Source organism: Temnothorax longispinosus, chromosome 3 (genome assembly GCF_030848805.1).
Source record: "Temnothorax longispinosus isolate EJ_2023e chromosome 3, Tlon_JGU_v1, whole genome shotgun sequence".
NCBI lineage: Eukaryota > Metazoa > Arthropoda > Insecta > Hymenoptera > Formicidae > Temnothorax > Temnothorax longispinosus.
This window is the reverse complement of record NC_092360.1, coordinates 21370910-21392886: the sequence shown is the minus strand read 5'-3', so window position 1 is coordinate 21392886 and position 21977 is coordinate 21370910. Positions and strand designations below refer to the sequence as shown.

Genomic DNA, 21977 nt, shown 5'->3' with positions numbered 1-21977 from the left:
CTCTTTTACGTTCGATCGGCGCAAGCGCAATTGCAATTTCGCTTTCACGCGTTTCCGACGTCTCTTCATTTCTATTCGACACTCGAAACGTTACGGTACTTCCCTTGCGGTGCGCGTACTGAAATAACGTGTGCTAACATCGTATGAGATTAACTATAAAGATTATTATTGTAATCGTCTATTGTAATCGTCCGAAACTGTGATTTGTGTACCATGCTTGGCAAACATCATAAAGATTACGTTGTGAATTACGTTGTAATGACTTATTTGGATCAAGAACTCTAAATTAGTAAGCTGTCATAACTACTAATGCAATATATATGTTGTAATGTAATCACATTTAAAACTCACTATTATGCCGTAAAAAATCTCCATTTATATGGCATTTCTATTAATACATTTCCATAAAGTTAATTTATTAAGATTAAAATAGCCGGAACATGAATAAACTTTCTAAATATATCGGAAATAATGATAACAATACAATCATGTGATAATGGATCGTTCTTATTTCTAGAATGGATTAATTTTACAATTTTGATAAAAAACCACAATATATAAAGGAAGCGATTACGCTTTCCTTTCTTTAGAGCCTACAACTCGATTGTTAATGTTGCGTATCCTCTTGGTTAATGTTGTATTAATCCTCATTATATTTTTACATTATGTATGGTTCCATAAAACATGTAAGGGAGACCAGTGACAATCGTAACATTTTGCTCATTTGAGTTGATATCTTTAATTTACTTGTTTATATACAAACTTTTTCTTCCTCATAAGATAAATACATAGTTCCAGAAGGACAGGTACCAAAATAAGCCAGAACGAACAGAGGAAATGTCATTATATTTTGTGATACTTATTTAGTTATATCATCAAATCGAGTAAACTGCGATCAGCGTATATGCAAGTATCACGTCTGTGACATCTGACTAATTGTAAGATACGTTTTGTTGAGAGCAATAATATACACAATTCTCATCATTTTTTCGACGCAAATTTTCGTGTTCATGTTTTGTCGCTGGAATCACCTTCTTTGTAACAATAGAGAAACTTATCTTTCTAACGTTATTGTAAATGTAACGGAAAACGCGGCAGGAATTGTATAATACCTTATTAAAGAAAAGTTAAAAAAAAACATTATAATGAAATAAATCGAACTTTAAATAATACTACATTATATTTCTATGTTTATTTTACATACAATAATACAAACACTTTAAAGCAGGCTAATTGCATGTGTATGATTGTATTTTTTTGTAAAACGTATGGTACAATTATGTACTCGAACTATACTTGCATCGTAGAATTTGAAGCTTTTATTTCTGTTTTGTACGGATGATTAAAACAGAGAAAAAATCACCGTAAAATATGAAATTGACATGCTTGCTAGCTAAAATATAAATTACATAAATTATAGCAAAGTTCAGATCAAACATGTTTGATGAGGAGTTTTTATTAGTGCAGAAATTTTACCGTGGTGTATCCCTCAAACGACGGAATGAATAAGCCGTCAATGACGATTATGCAACGTCGCATGCTCCTTTGCATTATAAGCATCAATAACTTCTGCACTCTCAACGGAGCTAGATACCATTGCACGTTATATCTAAAATCTTGCTATTAGAAACTTATAACTGAAAGCTGATGATGCCAGACATTTGTTTTTGTTTAATGCTTAATTAATGGCGTTTAATTTATACCCATTAGCTTTATTTGCATTTAATGCTCTCAAGTATAAATGACACACAATAATAATTATTTTGATGCTATCATTTAAGGTTTAATATGCATGTTACTCACGCTCTGTGGAAGACGTCGCTACTATGATCAATTATTTTCTGTCCTATATAATTAATAGAAAACATATACAAAAAATGGCCAAGAACAATCAAGAAACTAATTATCATTTCGTAATATTCTTTGATCTCTATCAACCGAGAAAACTGTAATATAACACATAAATGATTAATTTGCTTTCGAAGAAAAATATAATAAAATTTTTATTTACGGATATAATGGCACATATATCATGTCGATCGATAGCATCCAATCGAGATATAATAATTATTTAGCTTTTATTCGTTAACATTAGTATACATATACCACGACGTAAAAACATTACGCTGAAAGACCGAAAACGCTCATTGAGCAAAAAAACCGATCACAACGAACTGACTTCTTACATTCAGCCACAATGCGAAATTCGTATCGTGGCACTTTCAATAACGCTCATAACACGCGTTTTGGCATATTCAAAAAGGGCACAAAACAAAATTCGTGTTGACAATTATTTAGAATAGGGCCTTTTCTGAATTTTAGTATTTTTTTGCGTCTCTCTTGGTAAAAATCTTTGTTGTGACTCCGACAGTGATAATCAATCGGGAGAACCCGAAAAATAAGTACCCTACCTATATTTTTACCTATTTTTTACGACGTGGCTTTCCGGATCTTCTAACGTTATAAATATATAGTGGCTCTTAAAAAGATCGATTTTGGTCCTGAAAAGGACCGGTAGTGATTCGTGAATCATGTCTATTTCGTTGCGTCATTTCGATGTCAAACAGTTTGTGTCAATATTAAGGGAAGTAATTTTGAAAACCCGAAACGTACAATATAGATCTCGTTTCGCCTTATAAGCAGGAGTGAGGTAGGGTGGATCTCGCTTTGCGTGGGAAGTACAATGCTCTTCAGAGAAACATCCAAACAGAGGTTCACCCCACTCCACCCTATACCCCTGCTTATAAGACGAAACGAGGTCTATCATTGTACGTTTCGGGTTTTCAAATTATCACGCAAACCGAGGTCCACCCCCACCCACCCCTGCCTGCGGGGGAAGGACTCCGCCGTTTACATGTCTTCTTTCAAGTCAAAAAAAAATAGGAAGGTTATACATATTCCTATAAATCCTCAAGTAATTTCGCTTTGTGAGCATTTCAAGTTATCCAGAACGCATCATGGACGTTTCTCAAATGCACGCATATCGCGTTTGTGGACAATAAAAACGTCCACACACAAAAAAATATCTCATTTCAGTATTTGGACGATCAGCACCACTCACGACGTGTTCTTTTCGCTCACTGAGCGATTTCGGTGTTTGGACGTAACATATATGTTTAAAATTAATAAGTTTTGTAAATAAACAATTACTTACGCGATAAAGATTAATGCTCAACGATAATATTCCTAATGGTAATATTAATGTATATCCCCATGTACAATATACCTTGAACATTTCGATAAACCTTAAATAATGATAAATTTTAAAGAGAGAGAATATATAATCACAAAAATGACTGTTGCCAATTACGTATGCTAATGATTTAAATTATTTATAAAATTTCTTAGCCGAATTTCTTGAAAAATTAGAAGATTCGAAAAAAAATCGCACTATGGAATAAAGAAACTTCTAATCATATTAATCACAATTACGAACTCGATTGCTCTTCTGTACATTTTGAAGCCATTGATTATTCCTTGACATATTATCTTCTTCGAACTTCTTTCGATAGGAGATGCAATACCTTGCATCATATTTTTGTGCATTGCTTGTTCTATGCGATAGCTGAAATTGATAACGTAACTGCAATATGTTTGTAACATCACCGTTAAAATCAATCAATTTATTTCTTAAATTCTTAAACTCTGCTTTGTACCTGGCAATTTCAAATAAACTACACGCATGATATGCGTATGACATATTAAGCACTTCGGTGGCTAAAGCCGTGGTAATACCACATACACCAACAATACCTATTGCCAATAAAATTAGAAGAAAATATTTCTGCTGATCTATAAAACATTCAACTCGAATTGGAAATTGTCGTAAATGAGATTCATTTTTATTTGATGTGATGTCCTGCAGAAAAAAACTCGATAGAAATAGTATCATAACGAAGATAAAAGTAGATCCATAGGTGAACACTGTAATTAATAAATGATTAAAGTCTGAATTTGTACACAGAGAAAATTTTATATTAAATATTACTATAATGTCACATCATATGGTGAAAGGAAACAAGGTGTGCTCGTTAGAAGGCTGCTCAGACGTCGCGACTGGAACAAGCGAGCGCCATGTTGGATATAATAGATATTCTTTATATATATATACGTAGCCTATTGGCTAATTTCATCAATGTCTCCCGCGCTCTTGTTCCAACGCACTCATTGGTTATTAGAGAAGGATGCGCAAGAGCACACCTGTTTTCCTTTTACCATGTGTCACTAGCTGCGGACTATCAAGGAATTATAAGTTTAAATGCTATAGTTATTATTTTAAAAACAATAAAGCAACGCAATTTTTACATTTTCTCGTAGTAAAAATTTTCATGTTACAAAACAAAAATTTGTTGGATAAAAGTTAGTATTGTAAAGAAAAGTAAAAAATATATACCAATTAAATATATTTTTACTGTACACCATAGTAAAAATTAACTCTTTCCACTTTAGAATATATATAGCTTGAGCCCCGGTTTCGCAAAAGTTACTTTATTTATATGATAAAAAGCAATGTTGCCATATATAGTAAAAATTACATCAAAGTCAACATTTCAAATTCAGTAACTCGTTGTTAAAAACTCGAGGAAAAGAGGAAAGCGATAAGCGTAGCTTGCAAGATCTTGTCGAGCATGACCGATTTTGTCGAACAATTAAACGCGGCAGCCGAAGCTAGAAGCGCAAACACACTATTTGATTTTTAATTGTTTTTAACTTTAATTTCATTCATTAAATAAAATCTTTACCTTGTCCAGGTAGCAACCTTTAGGTATTCTCATTATTTTCATTAACTTTATTATTTACATATTTAATTTTAAAATATATTTAATATTATATTATATTCTGTTGATATACGAATCTTATATTAATATTTATTGTATATCATTGTCTTGTTATTGCGTTGTTTTTAATATTTGCCAGTTAATAAATAATTTCAAGATTTTTGAACGCTATGTATTATATACGAGTATAAGCAAGAAGGAAGCATCAGAGCCAGAGGATCACTGCTAGCATGTTCGATCATCGAGGTCAAACAACGTCGGGCGCGGTTACTAGTTGGATGGGCGACTGGCTGAGAGGGCGGATTTTCGGGCAAATATTTTTGAATCGGATATTTTCTAATCGGAACTTTCGGATCGGATATCATTAATCAAAAATTATTTTGACCTTTTTTATTCCAATCGAAAAGATTGGTAATATTCGTCTGTTAATTTTCAGACAAGATGTCCGATTATTTTGACCGCGGGAAAAACCTGGATTTTTCTCTCAGTGTACGAATGTTTACACTTTATCGCAAATGATAAAACATAGTTAGGTTAGTTTTAAATTTTACTATGTTGTACTAATAATTTATTCTACAAAGTCATGATCAATAATACAAAAATAGCAAAATGTAATTTAAAATTGTATTATAAATTAATATAAAATTTTCTCCATATATATATATATATATATATATATATATATATATATATATATATATATATATATGTAGTGAACCGAATCTAGAACGTAGAGTCGTAGAAGAATAATTCAAGATATTGCTTACATGTTGCAATTAATGTAATGAATCTTCCGATAGCTGAATATTTTTTTATTATTTTAACTTCTTGCACGTTATTTAATACAGTCCAATCACAACGCACTTGGTCCATAACGTTTCGCATCTGTGTTTATAAAATAATGATTATTTAATTTTTTCGAAAATATTCCATGTAGTATTGATAATAATCATTCTTCCTATAAGTTTCGCTATAAATATTTGCATCTGATATCAAACGCTCTTACCTGTCTTATTTTTAAACAGCAAATATTATATTTTAATGTATGAGCTAACCATTGGACGCTGTACGTGAGAACATGTAGAAGAATATCTATATCATAATCAGTCGTGATGAAAGTCGTTAGCTAAAAGCAATATTTTCATTCAAATCATTTCTACTTTCACATATATGTTAACGATAATTCTTTTAGCAAAATATCTCTGAAGAAGTTATTTAAAGTACACAATATATATACAAATATATTACAACTAAGAAATTTTTGTTTAATTATTACAAAATTTATTATAAATTCTTATTACAATTTAACGCTTATAACAAAAAAGAAATATCTTTTAATAAAAGCAATTATAATTAAGTTTTGATAAAATATTGTTAAATTTATTACAATTTATTACATTATTTTTTATTATAATGTAACGTTTATGACAAAAGAGAAATATTTTTCTTCTAATGAGAGTAATTATATATTAATGTCTTTTAATGTTACTAATAAAATTTAATTTTGTTATGTAAATTTTATTTTATTAATTTTTATCTTGAATATAGTATGTACGAAGAATATTAATGAGAGACGTGAAATAGAAGAAAAAGATATATCATACCTGAAATACTACGCCTGATACAAGCATTATGGTCGTAAATATTATTACAATCTGTCTGAAACTAGAGTTTTGATAGGGCCACAAACCAGTGCATAGTAATAAAATTCGACAAATTGAATAGTACCTATTTATAGGACAATTTTGGCATTCCGGTGTATACGTTATAATGCGTTTGTGTCGAATTTCTTCCCACGAGTTACCACTTGGCTTCGGCATGCTTTATTGTAGATTATAATCCACTATTTCTGCATATTTTCAAAATATTGTCTTGATCTTTTGGAAAATTACGATAGCTTACTATAGTTACGCAAATTATAGCTTTGGCATATATTTGGCTAATGTCCGCATCTATAACCCCTGGATAAACGTTATTATTTACGTCATTTACGTGATGAACCACTTTTTTTTTTCTCCGCGTATATATGGTTGATATTTCTCTGTTACAATCGATCGGCGCAAGCGCAATTGTAAAGTCGCTTTCACGAGTTTCCGATGTGTCTTCATTTCTATTTGAGACTCGGAACGTTGTAGTACTTCCTTTGCGGTGCGCGTACTGAAATAATGTGTGCTAACCTTCGACCATGTACTACTGGACTGCACGTTGCACTTTTGATAGAGTGGCGCCAAGTTACGGGAAAGAAACAAACATAGTTTGACACGCGTGTCAAACTATGCTGTCCTTGTCCGTCAACTCGGCGCCAGTCCCCATCACTAACGCGCAGTCCAGTAGTATATGGTCTAAAGTGCTAACATCATTCGAGATTAACTAAAAAAATTATTATACGATTGTATTCGTACGAAACTGTGATTTGCGTACCATGCTGGGCGAGCACCATGAAGATTACGTTGTGAATTACTGCGTGATGACTTATTTGGATCAAAAACTCTAAATTAGTAAGCTGTCATAATTACTAATGTAATATATTAGTTTGTAACGTAATTACCCTTAAAACTCACAATGCCGTAAAAAATTTCCATTTAAATGGTATTTTTATTAAATAAATTTCCATAAAATTAATTTATTAAGATTAAATTGCCGGAATGTGAATAAATTTTCTAAAGATATCGGACATAATGATAATATTATCGTTCTTACTCCTAGAATATATATTAATTTTACAAATCTGATAAAAAAACTGTACAATGTAAACAGGAAGCGAAATTATGTTTTCCTTTTTTTTTTAGAGATACAGTTCGATTGTTTTGTGTATCCTCTTGGATTAATGTTGTACCAATCCTTATTATATTTTTGCATTACGCATTACGGTTCCATAAAACATATACTGGTTAATTCCGTAAAATTGTTCTTTATACAATAAATAATAATAAATATAATTTTACAAATTACTTTTGTACTATTACATTAACATTTGCAATAGGTATACCAGAATTACTGTATTGTGACACAACCTATGTGTTCGACTAATGATAAATTTTATTTTACGAGCTCACTGGATAGAATAAATTACCATAAAATATGAAAGTGACATGCTTGTAAGCTAAAATGAAAAGCGAAAATTGTATTTCTGACAATTTATAAAGCAATAATGTTCGATGACAGATTATTATTAGTGTCGAGAATTTACCGTGGCGAATCCTTCTAACGACGGAATGAATAAGCCGCCGATCATAATTGTGCAATGTCGCATACTTCTTTGCATTACAAGCAGCAATAACTTTTGCACTTTCACCGGAGCCGTGTACCATTGTACGTTGTATCTATATAATATACCATTAGATGATCATTATTGAAAGTTTTAATATACATATTGGAACAAATTTATTCTTCTCTATATATTATAATATACATATATATTAGGGTGGTCCTTATTTACTCGACAAAAAATTTTTTTCTTTAATTTTTTTGATTGATTTTTAAAGTGTATTTTCCACAAAAATCGGACTAGAGGACTTTTCTTTTTTATTTAACATGTGTGCCTTGCTTTTCTGCACCGTTTGAGACCTTATTCGTCTTATTTAAACAATTAGGCGAATTATTAATAACTAAAAATAAAAGTAATAAATAGTTATTGCATTTATTGTATCCTGACATAGTTGGGAGCCCCGAGGACCCCTATTCTAGGAGGGGACCTGAGGAGACTTAAGGGGGGAAACCACTGTGACGGCCGGAAAAAGAATGCTATTTTCGTAAATTTTTTCTTCGCGAGAAATAATAAATTTCATGAAGTTGGTGCAAAAAACTTGTGGGTGCGCGGGTGCTCATGTTCCGTCAGAACAAGATGTCTAAAATAAAAGAAATTTGGTGTCATTTTAAACTATAATATGTAGTTTCAGTTAAGCGTACGGATTTTTTAAAATATTAATCTTTAACAAAATGGCGCAGTTCTAAAAAAAAGTTTGAAATTCAACCATAAATTTTTTTACTTTTTTAATTGTTTTTAAAAAACTAATTGTCAAATAAAAAAATCGTACGCTTAACTGACAATTTTGTTATAAACATTCTGTCCAAATTTCAAGTCATTCGGATAAAAATTGGCTGAGATACGCGAGCGCCCAGCTACAAAATTGTACAATAGTTTCGAGAAAAACGCGTTTAAACTTTTACAACTGATTATTTTATATAGAGTTAATAGAGTAATCTTTTAATTTTTGTCCTTCTTTTGGCTCTAAACATACTACTATAACTTTTGTAGCCATACATAATTTTTTCCAGCTGATCAAGCAATAAATGCAATAACTATTTATTTTTATTTTTTAGTTATTAACAATTTACCTAATTGTTTAAATGAGACGTATAAGGTCTCAAACGATGCAGAAAAGCAAGACACACATGTCAAAAAAAGAAAAGTGCTTTAGGCCGATTTTTGTGGAAAATACGCTTTAAAAACCAATGTTGATGGAATAAACAGTTTGATACAAAAGAACTCAAATGTTTAAAAATCCGGGGGCACGGGTTTCCGTTATCTGATCGAGCTGAGCTTTGGCAGGGATTATTTTTTTGCGAATTGGAAACATTCTGGGGGGTGCCGCAGAATAAAAGTCGAAAAATAAGGACCATCCTAATATATATTTTATATATACATATATGCATATATATACAGAATGTAACATAAATGTGGGCCGCTTCTTTAGGGGCGTATGATTGTAAAGTGAAAACGATGCATTTTTGGACATACGTTTATGTGAACTTTTTTACTCATTTTGATGAGTAGACTACACCCTTCAAGTAGCGGCCCACATTTATGTTACACTCTATATATATATATAAAGTATATGACTAATTAACTCTCACGTTTTATGAAAGACATTGCTGCTATGATCGATCACCTCCTGTCCCAAATAGTTGCAGAAGAACAGATACCAAAAATGACCAAGAACAAACAGAAGAGTTGTTATTGTATCCTGATATTCCTCGGTCGTTATTAGCCGAGAAAGCTGCGATCATACAAACGATCAGTTTGCTTTGTGAGGAATGCAAATCTTGTATCTACGGATACAATGGTATACGCAGGTGTGTCACGTTGACAACATCTAAGATATGTTAATTACTCAGCGTTATTAGTATCGATAAGAATATATCAGTAATTACTCACGCGATAGAGATTGATGCTCAGCGATAGCACGGTTATTGGTAGTGTGATAAAATACACCCACTTAAAACTTGTTATCGACATTTCGATAAACCTTGAATAATGACGTGTATAAGATGAATATGTATATGTATAATAATTACTACCTGACAAAAGTTAGGTAATAGTTATTATACATGTATATCAGGCAAAGTTATTAGAGAAATGAATAATTTAGAAAAAAATCACGGTAGAGAACGAAAAAAATTTTCTTGGTTAAATTAATGAGAATTACGGACTCAATTGCTTTCCTGTGTACATCGACTGCACTGACTATTCCCTGACATATTATTGTGTTTTTTTCAGCAACAGATATTATATCTCTCGCCATACCTTTGTGCAATGCTTGTTCTACGCGACAACTGAAAAGTAATGAAATTTGTAAAACGTCATCAAAATTTGTTGATCCGCTTCTTGAAACACTGTATTTACTTGGCTACTTCGAATAATCCACATGCGTGTTGCGTGTATGACATAAAAAGCGTCTCGATGGCTATTACCGTGGTTAGGCCACATATGACAACAAGGAACACATATGACATGAGCAGAGTGAAATACTTTTCTTGATCCACAAAACACTCGGCCTCGGCCGGAAGCCGCCGCGGACGAGATTCGTTTGCGGCCGTTATGTAGTCCAGAATAAAATTTGCTAGAAGCTGTACCACGACAAAGCCAAATATAGACATATAGATGAACACTGCAATAGTTAAATCAATTTTAAATCATTACCGAACCTTGGAAAGTACGTTGGAACATTAGATGTTGCTTACATGTCGTAACTAACGTGATGAATCTTCCGATAGCTGAATACCGTTTTATTATTTCAAGTTCACGCACATTGTTTAATTCACTCCAGTCGAAACGCACTCGTTCTACAAGACCTCGCATCTAAATTTGTAAGATAATGATTATCCGTCATTTTTTTTTCTCAAAAATGTCCTAAATAGGATTAATATCGAATATAATTACCTTTTTCATATTTAAGCAAAAAAGATTATACTTCAACATATAGCTCAGCCATGGAATACTATACGCGAGGATCTTTAGAAGAAGTTCCATGCTGTATTCTTTCGTGACGAAGGTTGTTAGCTGAAAGCGATACATTTTTCCGGCTATTTTGACTTTTAATTAATTTTGTTAATATTAATAACCTTCTGGCTAGAATAATTTTGTAGTGGTTTCGAAGAAGTTATTACAATATACATATTACATATACAAATATATAATAATTCTAATTAGCATTTAACATCGCTGAATTCATCAGAATATTCAGAATTTTATGCTATTGCAATTTCCTCGCAGAGAATTTATTAAAATTAATTATGCGCTAAATTTTCGCGCACTCTATTTTGTTCATTCTTATATCAAATAGCAATATTAAATAACATCGAAGATAATTAGTTACAGATATAAGATTTAAAGAGATTCATACCTGAAATACTACGCTGGATAAAAGTACTATGGTTATAAATGTTATTAGAATACACCTGAAACCAAGTCCTTGATATGGCCATAGGCCGACACATAGTAACAGGTTCCGATTAATAGTGTAATAACTATCCGCCATACAACTCATTTCGGTACGAGTGCTGCGATGCATTTGTGTTCAAATTTTTTCTAGAAATATCTTTTTTTCATCTCCACTTGCTATGTTCTTTTATAATTTCATATTTTCTAATTTTCCACGTTTTTCCACTTGCAAATATTACACTAATGTCGAAATTACAAAATTCTACTAATATCGTAAAATTACAAAATTGTAACTTAAATTATAGTTTTAGCTTACATCTGAATAAAGCGTCTAAATATTGGAAACAAATATGTATTACTTGCAAAGTTATTTCCTCTCTATTATTGTCGCTCCCTCATATTCGATCGACGGCGACGCAAGCGCAATTGCAACGTCGTTTTCGCGTATTTTCATGCCTCTTCAGTTCGATTCGAGACGTTAGACGGTAACGGTGCTCGGGTGCTCTCTTTCGACATGTATTCAACAATACCAATATTGTTGGAAAAAGGTTGCTATGCGATTATAATCATCAGAACGTTGTAAAGGTGTGTATGGGAATATTGGATATCATACGACAAATATTTTGAAGATTGATTTTACTTTAATATGTTTAAGGTGCGCGAAACTATGAATTAATATATCATTATACTGTCAAAACTTAGACATATTTCTCATGTGTCTGAATTGATAGGTAATATTCTAATGTTTCATTTCATAGAACATTGATTTATAATGTATAACTCATCCAATAAAAAAGTGCCAAAATGATATTATTAACGTAATAACGTTTATTTTTTTTTCTAAAAAATATATTTTATCATTAATATTTGACCAACCAGGTATTAATCCTTATATCTTAATAAAAATGTGATCAATTTATTTCGTTATCTTCTTTTATACATTATGCTCTAAAAAGGGATACAATCCGAAAGCAATTTTCTTCCCTTTTGTTCTTTTTTCTTCGAAAACATCAGAAAGCTTTTTTTCGTATTTTTCGTACTACATTTTTAATGATGTTAGTGATGAAATTAATGGCAACGTGGAAACTGCATTCACCCGGTGAAATAAAAAAGGAGTATATAAATGTTGGTACATTTGCTGTGAATGTAAAAACTGGTGCCTGTAGAAATTTTCTACTTCCGTACTCTATTTTCAGTATCTCCTTTTTTCGTTTTCTATATGTGTGTGTATTCATGTTCAGTATGTTCTCTTAACATAACGTGCAGATGAGTCAAGATTCACAATTGTTTTTCAGCCTGAATAAACCATCATAGATTCATATATCACGTCTATGTAGAAAATAGAAATAGGAGTAGTATTTTATGATTAAAACTTGACGATTAAATTGATATTTATATATTATATTTTGACAAGCAATACATTTAACACTACTTTGTACTATAGTGAATCTTAAGACACTGGCTCGATCATTTCTGCACGTGAATTATAATTTTTCGTTGCATGTGATCTCGTATGTATTTCGATGATCGATCAGCACAAAGTGATTTTTAATAACATTTTCGTCTGTGGTATTATGCATATCACCCATGAGAACGTTAATTTTGTAGTGACACAAAAATCGTGAAATAAGATAAAGAGCAGCTCAAGAGCTAAAATATAAATCATATTATAATTGATCCTATTTATAAAAATGTTATATTATTCCTTTCAGTATAAATGTGTAAAGACGTCTAACAAATGATGCTATTTCAGTGCCCAATTTAAATAATAAACAAAAGTATTCAGTGTTGAAAGGGTTAATATAATGTCACAAATAATATGTTTTTCACATCTTTTATTTTTCCTCATTATAACTTAATAAAAATAAAATTTGATGTTATATCTCGTAGTAATATACATTTTTTCTCTTAATTAAAGCTTTTAATAACAAAGTGCTAGTAAAATTAAGGCTATTATCATTGATATCTAATAAATTCCAATGTTTGCAGCTATCAGTGTATTAAAAAGATATTTTACCATGCTCCTATAAAAGTCAACAGTTTTGCGGTGTAGTAATATTCCTGTAAAATTTTCAACTCCTCTTTGCACTTTATTAAATTCCAATGATAATTTATTAGCTTTAGTAGCTTTTTTATCTATCGTTAATAATAATAAGCATTGCTTTTTTTATACGTTATTATATATATGTATATATGATTTTAATATATTTTATTTCTTAAACAAAATAAGAGGACCAAATATGGGGATATTTGAATAGTTATGTATAAAATAAAAGTTTTAAATATCTTTCATGTAGAATATCTTAAACTTAAATGTTTTGATGTTTTGAAAGTCAGTGTCATTACAAAAATGTACAATATTTACAATATCTACTTATATTTTATTAAAGATTCTCGCTTTCCGCTATTTTTATCGCATTTCTGTTTCAATGATTGTGCGAAATTATGGTAATAAATAATTAATAATAGAAGCCAAACAGCAGTAGGAAAGTTCATCTGTCGTACCAGTAAAAGAAAAGGGTCAGTAATGAGCCGATCAATACATATTACTTTTCAAACAATATTTCTGTAATTGTCGTAAAGTACCAACGGCAAGATAAAGATTGTTCTGCAAAGTGTGCAAATAAGAAGATAATATTGAAAGGGAAAAATTTTCTTTCTCCCGAAGTTGGCGCAGGCGCTTTCATCATTTTGCGCTAACGATCGTTCTTCAGTTTCGTTCAAGTGTTCGTAATAGACGTTACTTTAATCCTGCTGAACAGTTGAATGAATAGTTACCTTCTGCATAACAAACGAAGATAATTCTCCATTCGATTAAAGTTGAGTAGAAGGGAGACTGAGCACCGGAAGCAAGGTTATTATCCTCACGGAACGTGATTTCAATAGAATTTTTTCGAAGGAACGCATTGCCATTCAAATTCGTGTCTATTTTTAGCTTGCTTATTTCTTTTATAGATTACAAATTGTTAAAGAAAATTTTTCACTTGATGGCATTTGTACGTATATACATACATATTTTTATTTATATAAAAAGTAGTAAATTTAAAAATTTTTATTTTATTTTCTTTATTATAAAAATAAGCAAGCTATTTTAATCAAACATGTTTGTACATTGGGGAAAATGTGACATAATGATTAACGTTGTAGTATTTGCTAAACAGATTGAAATTAATAACAAAGAAATCAAGATTATACTTTTTAAACACAGATCTTTAATCGTATTGCTTATTAAAAATATTTTGTTAAAATTAATATGATTTTGTGAGATTTATATAACATGTGATATCATGTGTTTCCGTATTATCATAAAATTATAAAATTGACGGATGTATTTTTTATAACTGAAGTTGTATAGAACATAAGAGCGTCAGAAAAGAAAGCAATAAGCTCATCGTCTAAAACAAAAAATATTATTTATATGTATAGCTGGTTAATACGATAATTACTTTTATTAATGCTGTGACTTCTCACCGTGGCCAAACCTTCCAAGGAGGGACTGAACAAACCAGCAGCATCAACTTTATAACTTTTTGTAGTTTTTCTGATCAAAAAAAGTACAAACTTTTGTATCTTTAACGGAGCATTGTACCATTTCGTATTGCATCTATATTGCGAAAAAAGAAAAATTAATTATTTTCTGAACATATCTTTATATAGAACCTGTATATAAGTCTTCAAATTGTAAAATTTTTGATTATACAATATATCATATATTGTATTTAAAAAAATCTATTAATTGCACTACATACATTGTTCGATGGACATGACTGTCGCGATTTATAAATTCTTGCCCAACAAAATTGGCTACAACTAAAAATAGAAAAAGGAAAACCACATAACAGAGTAATTTAACAATTTCCATCTTTTCCTGTTGCATCGTCATTATTCGAAATAGCTGCAAATAAAATCGATGGTTGCAATAATTACAAATAATCTTATAAAGCTAGCGACAGTGATCGTATACAACCAGTATTTCTACACACACGAAAGAGACTAACAGTTGCCGAACATATAGCCGCTACAACCATAAATAAGTACGACAGTCCAAACTTTGCTTTTAATAGGTCCGAAAATCTAACAGAATAAAGATTTTTCGTTATTACTCTCCCATCATTAAATTGCAAAAAGTTACAATATTCTTTGAGCTCTTGCCAATACTCTATTTGAATAAGAGACATTTTTGGAATTATTGATATACTAACTCGATCGCTCTCCTATGGATGTCCACTGCAGCGGTTATTTTATCATGGAATATAATATAGCTTTTAGCTATAGGTATTTGTGAAACATCTATGCTTAACATACGTTCCATACGGTAACTATAAAATTCTGTATGTCATGAAAGAAGTACATAATACAGCACGCTATTAATTTAAATTTTTACCATAAAACTATATCATATAGTTGTTCTATTATACATTATTTTAATAAATATGGAACACATATATATGTATATATATTCAGCAATAATAAATACGAATCAATTAGGTATATCCCATATTGTTTACTTCTTATTACTTTCCTATTATTTCCATCAGCTTTTCTTCTTGCCCTATTTCCTCACTATTTTATATTTGCGAAATCACATGTAATTATGCATAAAACGAAAGAGAAAGCAACGCAAGAGTAAAAGCAGTAAATAATAAGGAGAAAAGAATGAACGGTGCCAGGATTCGACTGTATCTAAAATCTAATAAGTGCTATGAATAAAAAATCTACAGATTGATATCAGTCGAATAAGAAAATCTGATTTATTACCTGAAAATATTTTCTTAAAAAGAAAATACAACCATTGAATTTTTAGCTTAAGAGATAAAAAATGAACAAAAGCAATGAAAAAAGTTTTTAATTAGAATTGTTTAATAAGAATCTCACTTACGATGTACCTAGCAATTTTAAACATTCCGAAAGCATGTAATGAGTTTACTAATAAGAACGTTTCAGCAGCTACTCCAGTAGTTCCACTAAGGAGTAGCCCAATAGCCTCATGTATCATTATGATATGAAAATAATTTTGCTGATTGGCAAAATATTTTGTCTGATGGAGAAGCATACGTGGACGAGACTCATTTAAAGGCATTACGATATCAAGTAAATCCGGAATATATTGTACTAAAGTGAAACTGAGAATTCCAAAATAGACGCATACTAAAATTTTTAAAATTTTATTAATTTATTCAGTCACACAGAATAATCGTTGCCTCATATGTGTAAACGTTCAAATTATTATTTGTCAAGTTTAACGAAATTATAAAAAAATATATTTTTAAATAATAGATACACACAGAAAAATATAAACTACCTGCAAGTTAATATTACTTGATTCAAGTATTTGATAAGTTCATATATGAGCAAATCTACCATAAAGTCGTCATAAGTATCACATTTACTCAAAACATATTCTAGATCTTAGCAAGTTTAGTACTTGAAACAAGAATATTAAATTAATACGAACATTTTGTTTACTTACAATATAGAGTCCACGGAAGAGAAGCATATACTTCAATAAAGATATTACATTTTCTTGAGAGAAGTTTATCCGTTATTTGAATCAAGTAAAAATTTTATTCATTTAGAATAATCGTTTACTTCAAAAAAGAATTTGTATTCTTGATGATTACAATTAATATTATTTTTATTTTTTTAATTTTCTTTAATTCTTTAGTTCCTAAGTGGAATGTAGGTTAGGAGGTTTTCGTGCGCGGTGCGGAGGGGTAGTACTTACAGTTTAGAATATAAAAATTCCTGTCCTCAGGTGGACTTGAACCAGGTTCCTCGTGGTTATGAGTCTGACACTTTATCACTAGGCCACATCTCTGATTATATTCTTAGTGTTGCAGTATCTAGTTTTCACAGAAGTAATTTATTGATTTCAAGTATTTCATATTCTTACCTAAAGAATCAGTAAATATTCAAATCAAGCTTATGTGGCTTCTTAGATAAAGTTTACAGAATATACTTGAAATTAATGAATCACTTCTGTCAAAACTAGATACTGCAGCACTAAAAATATAATCAGAGATGTGGCCTAGTGATAAAGTATCAGACTCATAACCACGAGGAACCGGGTTCAAGTCCACCTGATGACAGGAATTTCAATATTCTAAACTGTATCCCTCCGAACCGCGCACGAAAACCTCCTAACCTAGAAGAATGTCGTTCTACAGCCAAGTATTTCATATTCTTACCTAAAAAATCAGTAAATATTCAAATCAAGTTTATGTTGCTTTTCTTAGATAAAGTTTCGGAATATACTTGAAAGAAAAATAAATTCTTCTTTTAAGCACATGATGATAAGCTTTTCTAATACTTATGATGAGTATATTAAGAAACTAATATTAAGAAAATATTCTTTGTTAAAGAAAACTGTTACTCAAACCAAATAAAATAAAATGAGTAATTGCTTTTCTTGGCTATAGAACGATATTTTTCTGTGTGTATATAGATCGTATTTTACACAAGCATAATTCATATTTTCATGGTTGTTGGTAATATTTATATATATGTATACACTGAAAAAGAACTTTGACAAAGGATGCGTAGTTGTCGCATTAATTTTAAAACCCAACAAGCACGACTTGATGAAATCAACTATTTTTTAGTATTTCGGTTTCTAAAAGATATATTTCGGTTTCTAAAAGATAAAGCTAGCTCATTTATATCAAAATTTATAAAGAATATATATATACAAAATACATAAAGAAAAACTGGTCAATTAATTGTATTAATTTTAAGTTACGTTCTACACTTCAGAAATACATAATTATCTCAGGTAATTCAAATTTGATTTAAATAAAGTAATTAAACATTTTTTCGAAAAATTTTACTTACTTGCTATAGCTATTGTAGATTGTTTTCCAATTTTAGCATATTTATGTAATATATCAATCTCTCGATCGTCTACCAGAATACTCCAATGACTTCGGACACAGTTCCGTAATTGTTTTATCTATTAATACATGCGATGTTATTGTACATAGCGATTAACTTCAGATTAAATTATTGTTAAACTTACATTTTCCATAACAGAAGAGAAAGCAACATATTTGATAAACCATATTAAAATGAGGAAATTAATAGCTAACACTTCCAGAAGAAGATCAAGGCTGTATTCCGGAACGAATAATTTCATAAACTGTAAGCAACACTTACTGATGTGCGAATAATATTTTATAATTATAGAATTACTAGCAGGTTCTGCATATCTGAAAGAAAAGTTATTTCAAAAAAAACTCATGCATACACAAAATATGCGTTTAAAGTATATTCTAAATACTTGTATTATATATGTTACGTATTTATTTTATAGATTATCCAAATTATATTTCATTATATTATTATTGACAATGATCTCAAATATTGCAATTTCTTGTACATCAAAATGAAAAAGATAGAAAAATATTTAATCTTTAGAATAAAGCCTATAAATTTGATTATGCGTACTCGATCATGAAAATTGATAAGGAAACGTTTGTCACACTAAAATAGCTGTGTTATGATGAGATTCAAGTGATTTTTGAATTATGTTAAATCTTTCTTAGAAGTATATCCATTATACAAAAGAGATTGAACTATTTACTATAGGGAAATACGCGTAACAGTATTTAGAGTATATTTTGAATCGCCGTTTGTGTGTGAGTGTAAAAAATGCGTGTATAATAATTTTTTTAAAATAATTTTTTTGTCAAATATGCAGATGACATTCTTATCTAACAAGCTATTTTTGCACACGGAAAAATGCCTAACACGATTCATAATATTATATTTATATCTAAAAATCTTCTAAATCAAATATTAAATTTCTTAATTAACTAGATAACAGAAATAAACGTAATATATGCTGGACATGGATCTAATTTGAATGTAATAATATCTATTAGTAGTATAAAGAATTATAAAAATTAAAAAGTACGACGGAATAGATCTAAAAACTCAGGTAATTATTTGTTCATTATCTGCGTATAGTATGAAATGTATATGTACACGGAGAAAATTTTATATTAAATTTTACTATGCTGTCGCACCAACTGCGGAACATCAAGACGGACAAGTTTAAATGCTATAGTCTTATAGTCTTAGAGTAAAATTACTATGTCCATAGCATTTAGTGCTACGATCATAGCATTTAATGCTATAATTATAGCATTGAATGCTATGATCGTAGCATTAAATGCTATGAACATAGTAATTTTACTATAAGACTATAGCATTTAAACTTGTGCGTCTTAATGGTCCGCAGCTAGTGCGACACCATAGTAATATTTACTATAAAATTTTCTCCGTGTATGGAATATTTTGACAGTATCCCAAATTCTATGCGTATACTTTTGTTGCATTTTTAAAATTATTCTTTAACACGATGTATTAATTAGATATGTTTTGCAAGTAGAATTTTCCTATATTAATACTAAAAAATTAATTAAAATAATTACAGAAAACAAAAATAAAAATATTAAAAATATTAAAATATGAATATCCATATAGGGTTTTATAATTATTATAAGCACAAATCAAAATTATATTATTATTTATTTTAGAATGTCAAATTTAAATATTTACATTAAAAGAACTATTATATCAAGTAGATATGGACAATGTAAGGGTTAAATATATATAACAAATGAAATTAAGTATATGTACAAGGTATGAAAAAGAGCAATGCGAATACCTGAACTGCAAAAAACGATATGTATATCAGTAGTGATAGTATGACTTGAATTTGTTTGATGCTACAATTATCATATGGCCAGAGTCCAATCGATGACAATAGAATGTAGTTGAGTCTATAGTATTTCTCCTCAGGGAACTCCATTTCAGGCAATAGTCCAAGCGTTACTGAGGACTCATATAGGCTATAGAAGTTTCTTTTCCCTTACCCCGTCACCGTTCACTTAATTTCTTTCAGTATTATATTATCAATTTTTTAACGTTACGGCACTTTGTTGTCCGTACAGACACTAAAGGTAAATGCTATAATTGAGATTTGGATATAATATGCTTATATTCGCATAAAAAGAATATAAGAGCCAAAATATAATTCAAAATAAAATAAAGTGCTACGTTTCTCGCGAAAGAGTAACTATATCTTTGTTCTATTATACTCTATTACAGTGATAACTAAATTACCGCAATTTACAGTTATGTGATGTACATAAATGTTCCTTATTTTGCTTATGTCCCATAAATATGCACGCGAAGTAGAGAACAGGATATTTTATACCAATAGAACGTAAAACAGAATATTTAATACTAATAATACTAATAGAACATCGAGCATTACCTATATATATAGGTATATAATGCATTACCTATATATTTCGTACTTTAAAATTTTTCGGGCACGGAATTATTAAGAATACTCAAAATGTAATAACAAGTGATAACTGCAATTCTTCAAATAAAAGTAAAATAATAGTAAGTTGTAGACTATATTATATTATCAGCAGCAAATATTTTCGAGCATGTGCTGAACCGAGAAATATTGTAATTAAACTGATCTATTATCTATTTTAAAGGAGAAAAGATAATAAAGTAATATTATAACAAAGAAGCTAAAATGGCAAAATAATTTCATTATATCGGAGTCAGAGTTAAAATATATTTTTATTTCTCAAATAAATAACGCTCATTAAAATTGCTAGTAATACTGTATAAATACGAAATAAAGAATAACAGTGAATATCCTTCATAATTTTGAATGCAATTGCAACTTTAAATTTTTAAAATGATTACATCTACGCGAAGAAAATGTGGGATAGGTACTTGAATAATAAGAATAAAGAAAAGAAAAAGAAGGAAAAACTTATTTCAATATAACACTTGTTCAATTATGGAAAAATACAAATTAAATCTGTAGGTAAAGGTACACTGTACGTTTCAATTATCTCACATTTTTATCTCTTCAGCGATATTATGTTATAGCGCAGCATAGTGGAAAACAATACTTTTTTTTCCATGAGAGAGTACGTGATATCGTTGATTATGAGATTCAGTAACTGCGAGCTCAGCTAGAAAGCTCGAATCTCATAGTAAGTATTATACGTAATAATGTGAATAAATATTATATGATTATACGCGCAAGAATACATTTATAGCTAGACAATACATATATTAGACAGATGTAATAAGAAAACTAAGATATACAAAATATAACAAACATATAACCGTTAAGATATCTTTGCAACAATGTCTGTTATTTGGCTATTTTATTCGTTGCCATTTCAAGCTTTATCTTAAAACATTATAGCAACTTGCCATCTTCGCAAGTATATTATTGTGATAATTTATTATTTCTGTATTGAACAGAGAACAGTAAAATAAGAGAGTGACGTACTTGCAAGCTAGAATAAATAATTAATTTTTCATATTTGCTGAGCATTAGAATTGTATAATTGAAAAAAATTTAATTACCATTGTGAAACCTTCTAATGATGGACTGTACAAGCCACCGATATCTATGTGATAACTTTTTATGGTTTTCTGTATGATAAATAATATTTGTTTCTGTGTTCTCAAAGGCGCATCGTACCATTGTA

The 21977-nt window shown here is 29.9% G+C and overlaps 3 protein-coding genes and 1 long non-coding RNA gene across 12 annotated transcripts; 1 reads left to right on the top strand and 3 right to left on the bottom strand.

Annotated features, from left to right (window-relative positions):
- Positions 1-504: 504 nt before the first annotated feature.
- On the bottom strand, positions 505-6641 carry LOC139809313 (uncharacterized). Of its 5 annotated transcripts, none has more exons than XM_071772118.1 (10): positions 6507-6641; positions 6383-6437; positions 5785-5904; positions 5546-5663; positions 3657-3924; positions 3437-3583; positions 3155-3245; positions 1804-1946; positions 1477-1609; positions 505-1393 (listed from the first exon to the last, which is right to left on the bottom strand). In XM_071772118.1, exons 1-10 carry the CDS (start codon positions 6596-6598, stop codon positions 1343-1345), a joined length of 1218 nt encoding a protein of 405 aa, XP_071628219.1. In that variant the 5' UTR covers positions 6599-6641; the 3' UTR covers positions 505-1342. The 5 variants fall into 5 exon arrangements, with proteins under 5 accessions (XP_071628219.1, XP_071628218.1, XP_071628215.1 ...); XM_071772117.1 differs by having other exon boundaries at positions 6383-6443; positions 6507-6633; XM_071772114.1 differs by having other exon boundaries at positions 6383-6606.
- A 494-nt stretch (positions 6642-7135) lies between these two features.
- Positions 7136-10632, top strand: LOC139809320 (uncharacterized). Its single transcript, XR_011731082.1, has 3 exons — positions 7136-7276; positions 9648-9854; positions 10279-10632. It is a non-coding gene; the product is annotated as an uncharacterized lncRNA (long non-coding RNA).
- LOC139809316 (uncharacterized) lies at positions 7293-12196 on the bottom strand. 2 transcript variants are annotated; one of them, XM_071772130.1, is made up of 9 exons: positions 11405-12127; positions 10942-11061; positions 10743-10860; positions 10405-10669; positions 10212-10334; positions 9937-10027; positions 9636-9778; positions 7969-8101; positions 7293-7881 (listed from the first exon to the last, which is right to left on the bottom strand). In XM_071772130.1, the coding sequence occupies exons 1-9, from the start codon at positions 11570-11572 to the stop codon at positions 7831-7833; spliced, it is 1212 nt and encodes a 403-aa protein (XP_071628231.1). In that variant the 5' UTR covers positions 11573-12127; the 3' UTR covers positions 7293-7830. The 2 variants fall into 2 exon arrangements, with proteins under 2 accessions (XP_071628231.1, XP_071628232.1); XM_071772131.1 differs by lacking the exon at positions 7293-7881 and having other exon boundaries at positions 9636-9830; positions 11405-12196.
- A 1066-nt stretch (positions 12197-13262) lies between these two features.
- Positions 13263-20539, bottom strand: LOC139809318 (uncharacterized). 4 transcript variants are annotated; one of them, XM_071772133.1, is made up of 9 exons: positions 20111-20539; positions 18458-18577; positions 18274-18391; positions 16329-16590; positions 15645-15761; positions 15441-15516; positions 15192-15337; positions 14914-15046; positions 13263-14837 (listed from the first exon to the last, which is right to left on the bottom strand). In XM_071772133.1, exons 1-9 carry the CDS (start codon positions 20252-20254, stop codon positions 14778-14780), a joined length of 1176 nt encoding a protein of 391 aa, XP_071628234.1. In that variant the 5' UTR covers positions 20255-20539; the 3' UTR covers positions 13263-14777. The 4 variants fall into 4 exon arrangements, with proteins under 4 accessions (XP_071628234.1, XP_071628233.1, XP_071628236.1 ...); XM_071772132.1 differs by having other exon boundaries at positions 15426-15516; positions 20111-20460; XM_071772135.1 differs by having other exon boundaries at positions 15426-15516; positions 18458-18647; positions 20111-20251.
- Between the last annotated feature and the right edge of the window lie 1438 nt (positions 20540-21977).

What these genes read in the sequence shown, in the direction of transcription:
- LOC139809318 (XM_071772132.1), bottom strand. Translation starts at nt 20,254, where the DNA reads ATGGAGTTCCCTGAGGAGAAATACTATAGACTCAACTACATTCTATTG. An exon ending in TATCGTTTTTTGCAGTTCAG is followed by an intron (nt 18,578 to 20,110) that starts GTATTCGCATTG and finishes TGTTGCTTACAG; the next exon opens with TTTATGAAATTATTCGTTCC. An exon ending in ATCCATAGGAGAGCGATCGA is followed by an intron (nt 15,517 to 15,644) that starts GTTAGTATATCA and finishes TTATTCTGTTAG; the next exon opens with ATTTTCGGACCTATTAAAAG.
- LOC139809316 (XM_071772130.1), bottom strand. Translation starts at nt 11,572, where the DNA reads ATGCATCGCAGCACTCGTACCGAAATGAGTTGTATGGCGGATAGTTAT. An exon ending in GGATTATTCGAAGTAGCCAA is followed by an intron (nt 10,335 to 10,404) that starts GTAAATACAGTG and finishes ATTACTTTTCAG; the next exon opens with TTGTCGCGTAGAACAAGCAT. An exon ending in AGCAATGTCTTTCATAAAAC is followed by an intron (nt 8,102 to 9,635) that starts GTGAGAGTTAAT and finishes TATATTATATAG; the next exon opens with ATACAACGTACAATGGTACA.
- LOC139809313 (XM_071772114.1), bottom strand. Translation starts at nt 6,598, where the DNA reads ATGCCGAAGCCAAGTGGTAACTCGTGGGAAGAAATTCGACACAAACGC. An exon ending in TATCAGGCGTAGTATTTCAG is followed by an intron (nt 5,905 to 6,382) that starts GTATGATATATC and finishes TATTGCTTTTAG; the next exon opens with CTAACGACTTTCATCACGAC. An exon ending in GCTGTTTAAAAATAAGACAG is followed by an intron (nt 5,664 to 5,784) that starts GTAAGAGCGTTT and finishes TTATAAACACAG; the next exon opens with ATGCGAAACGTTATGGACCA.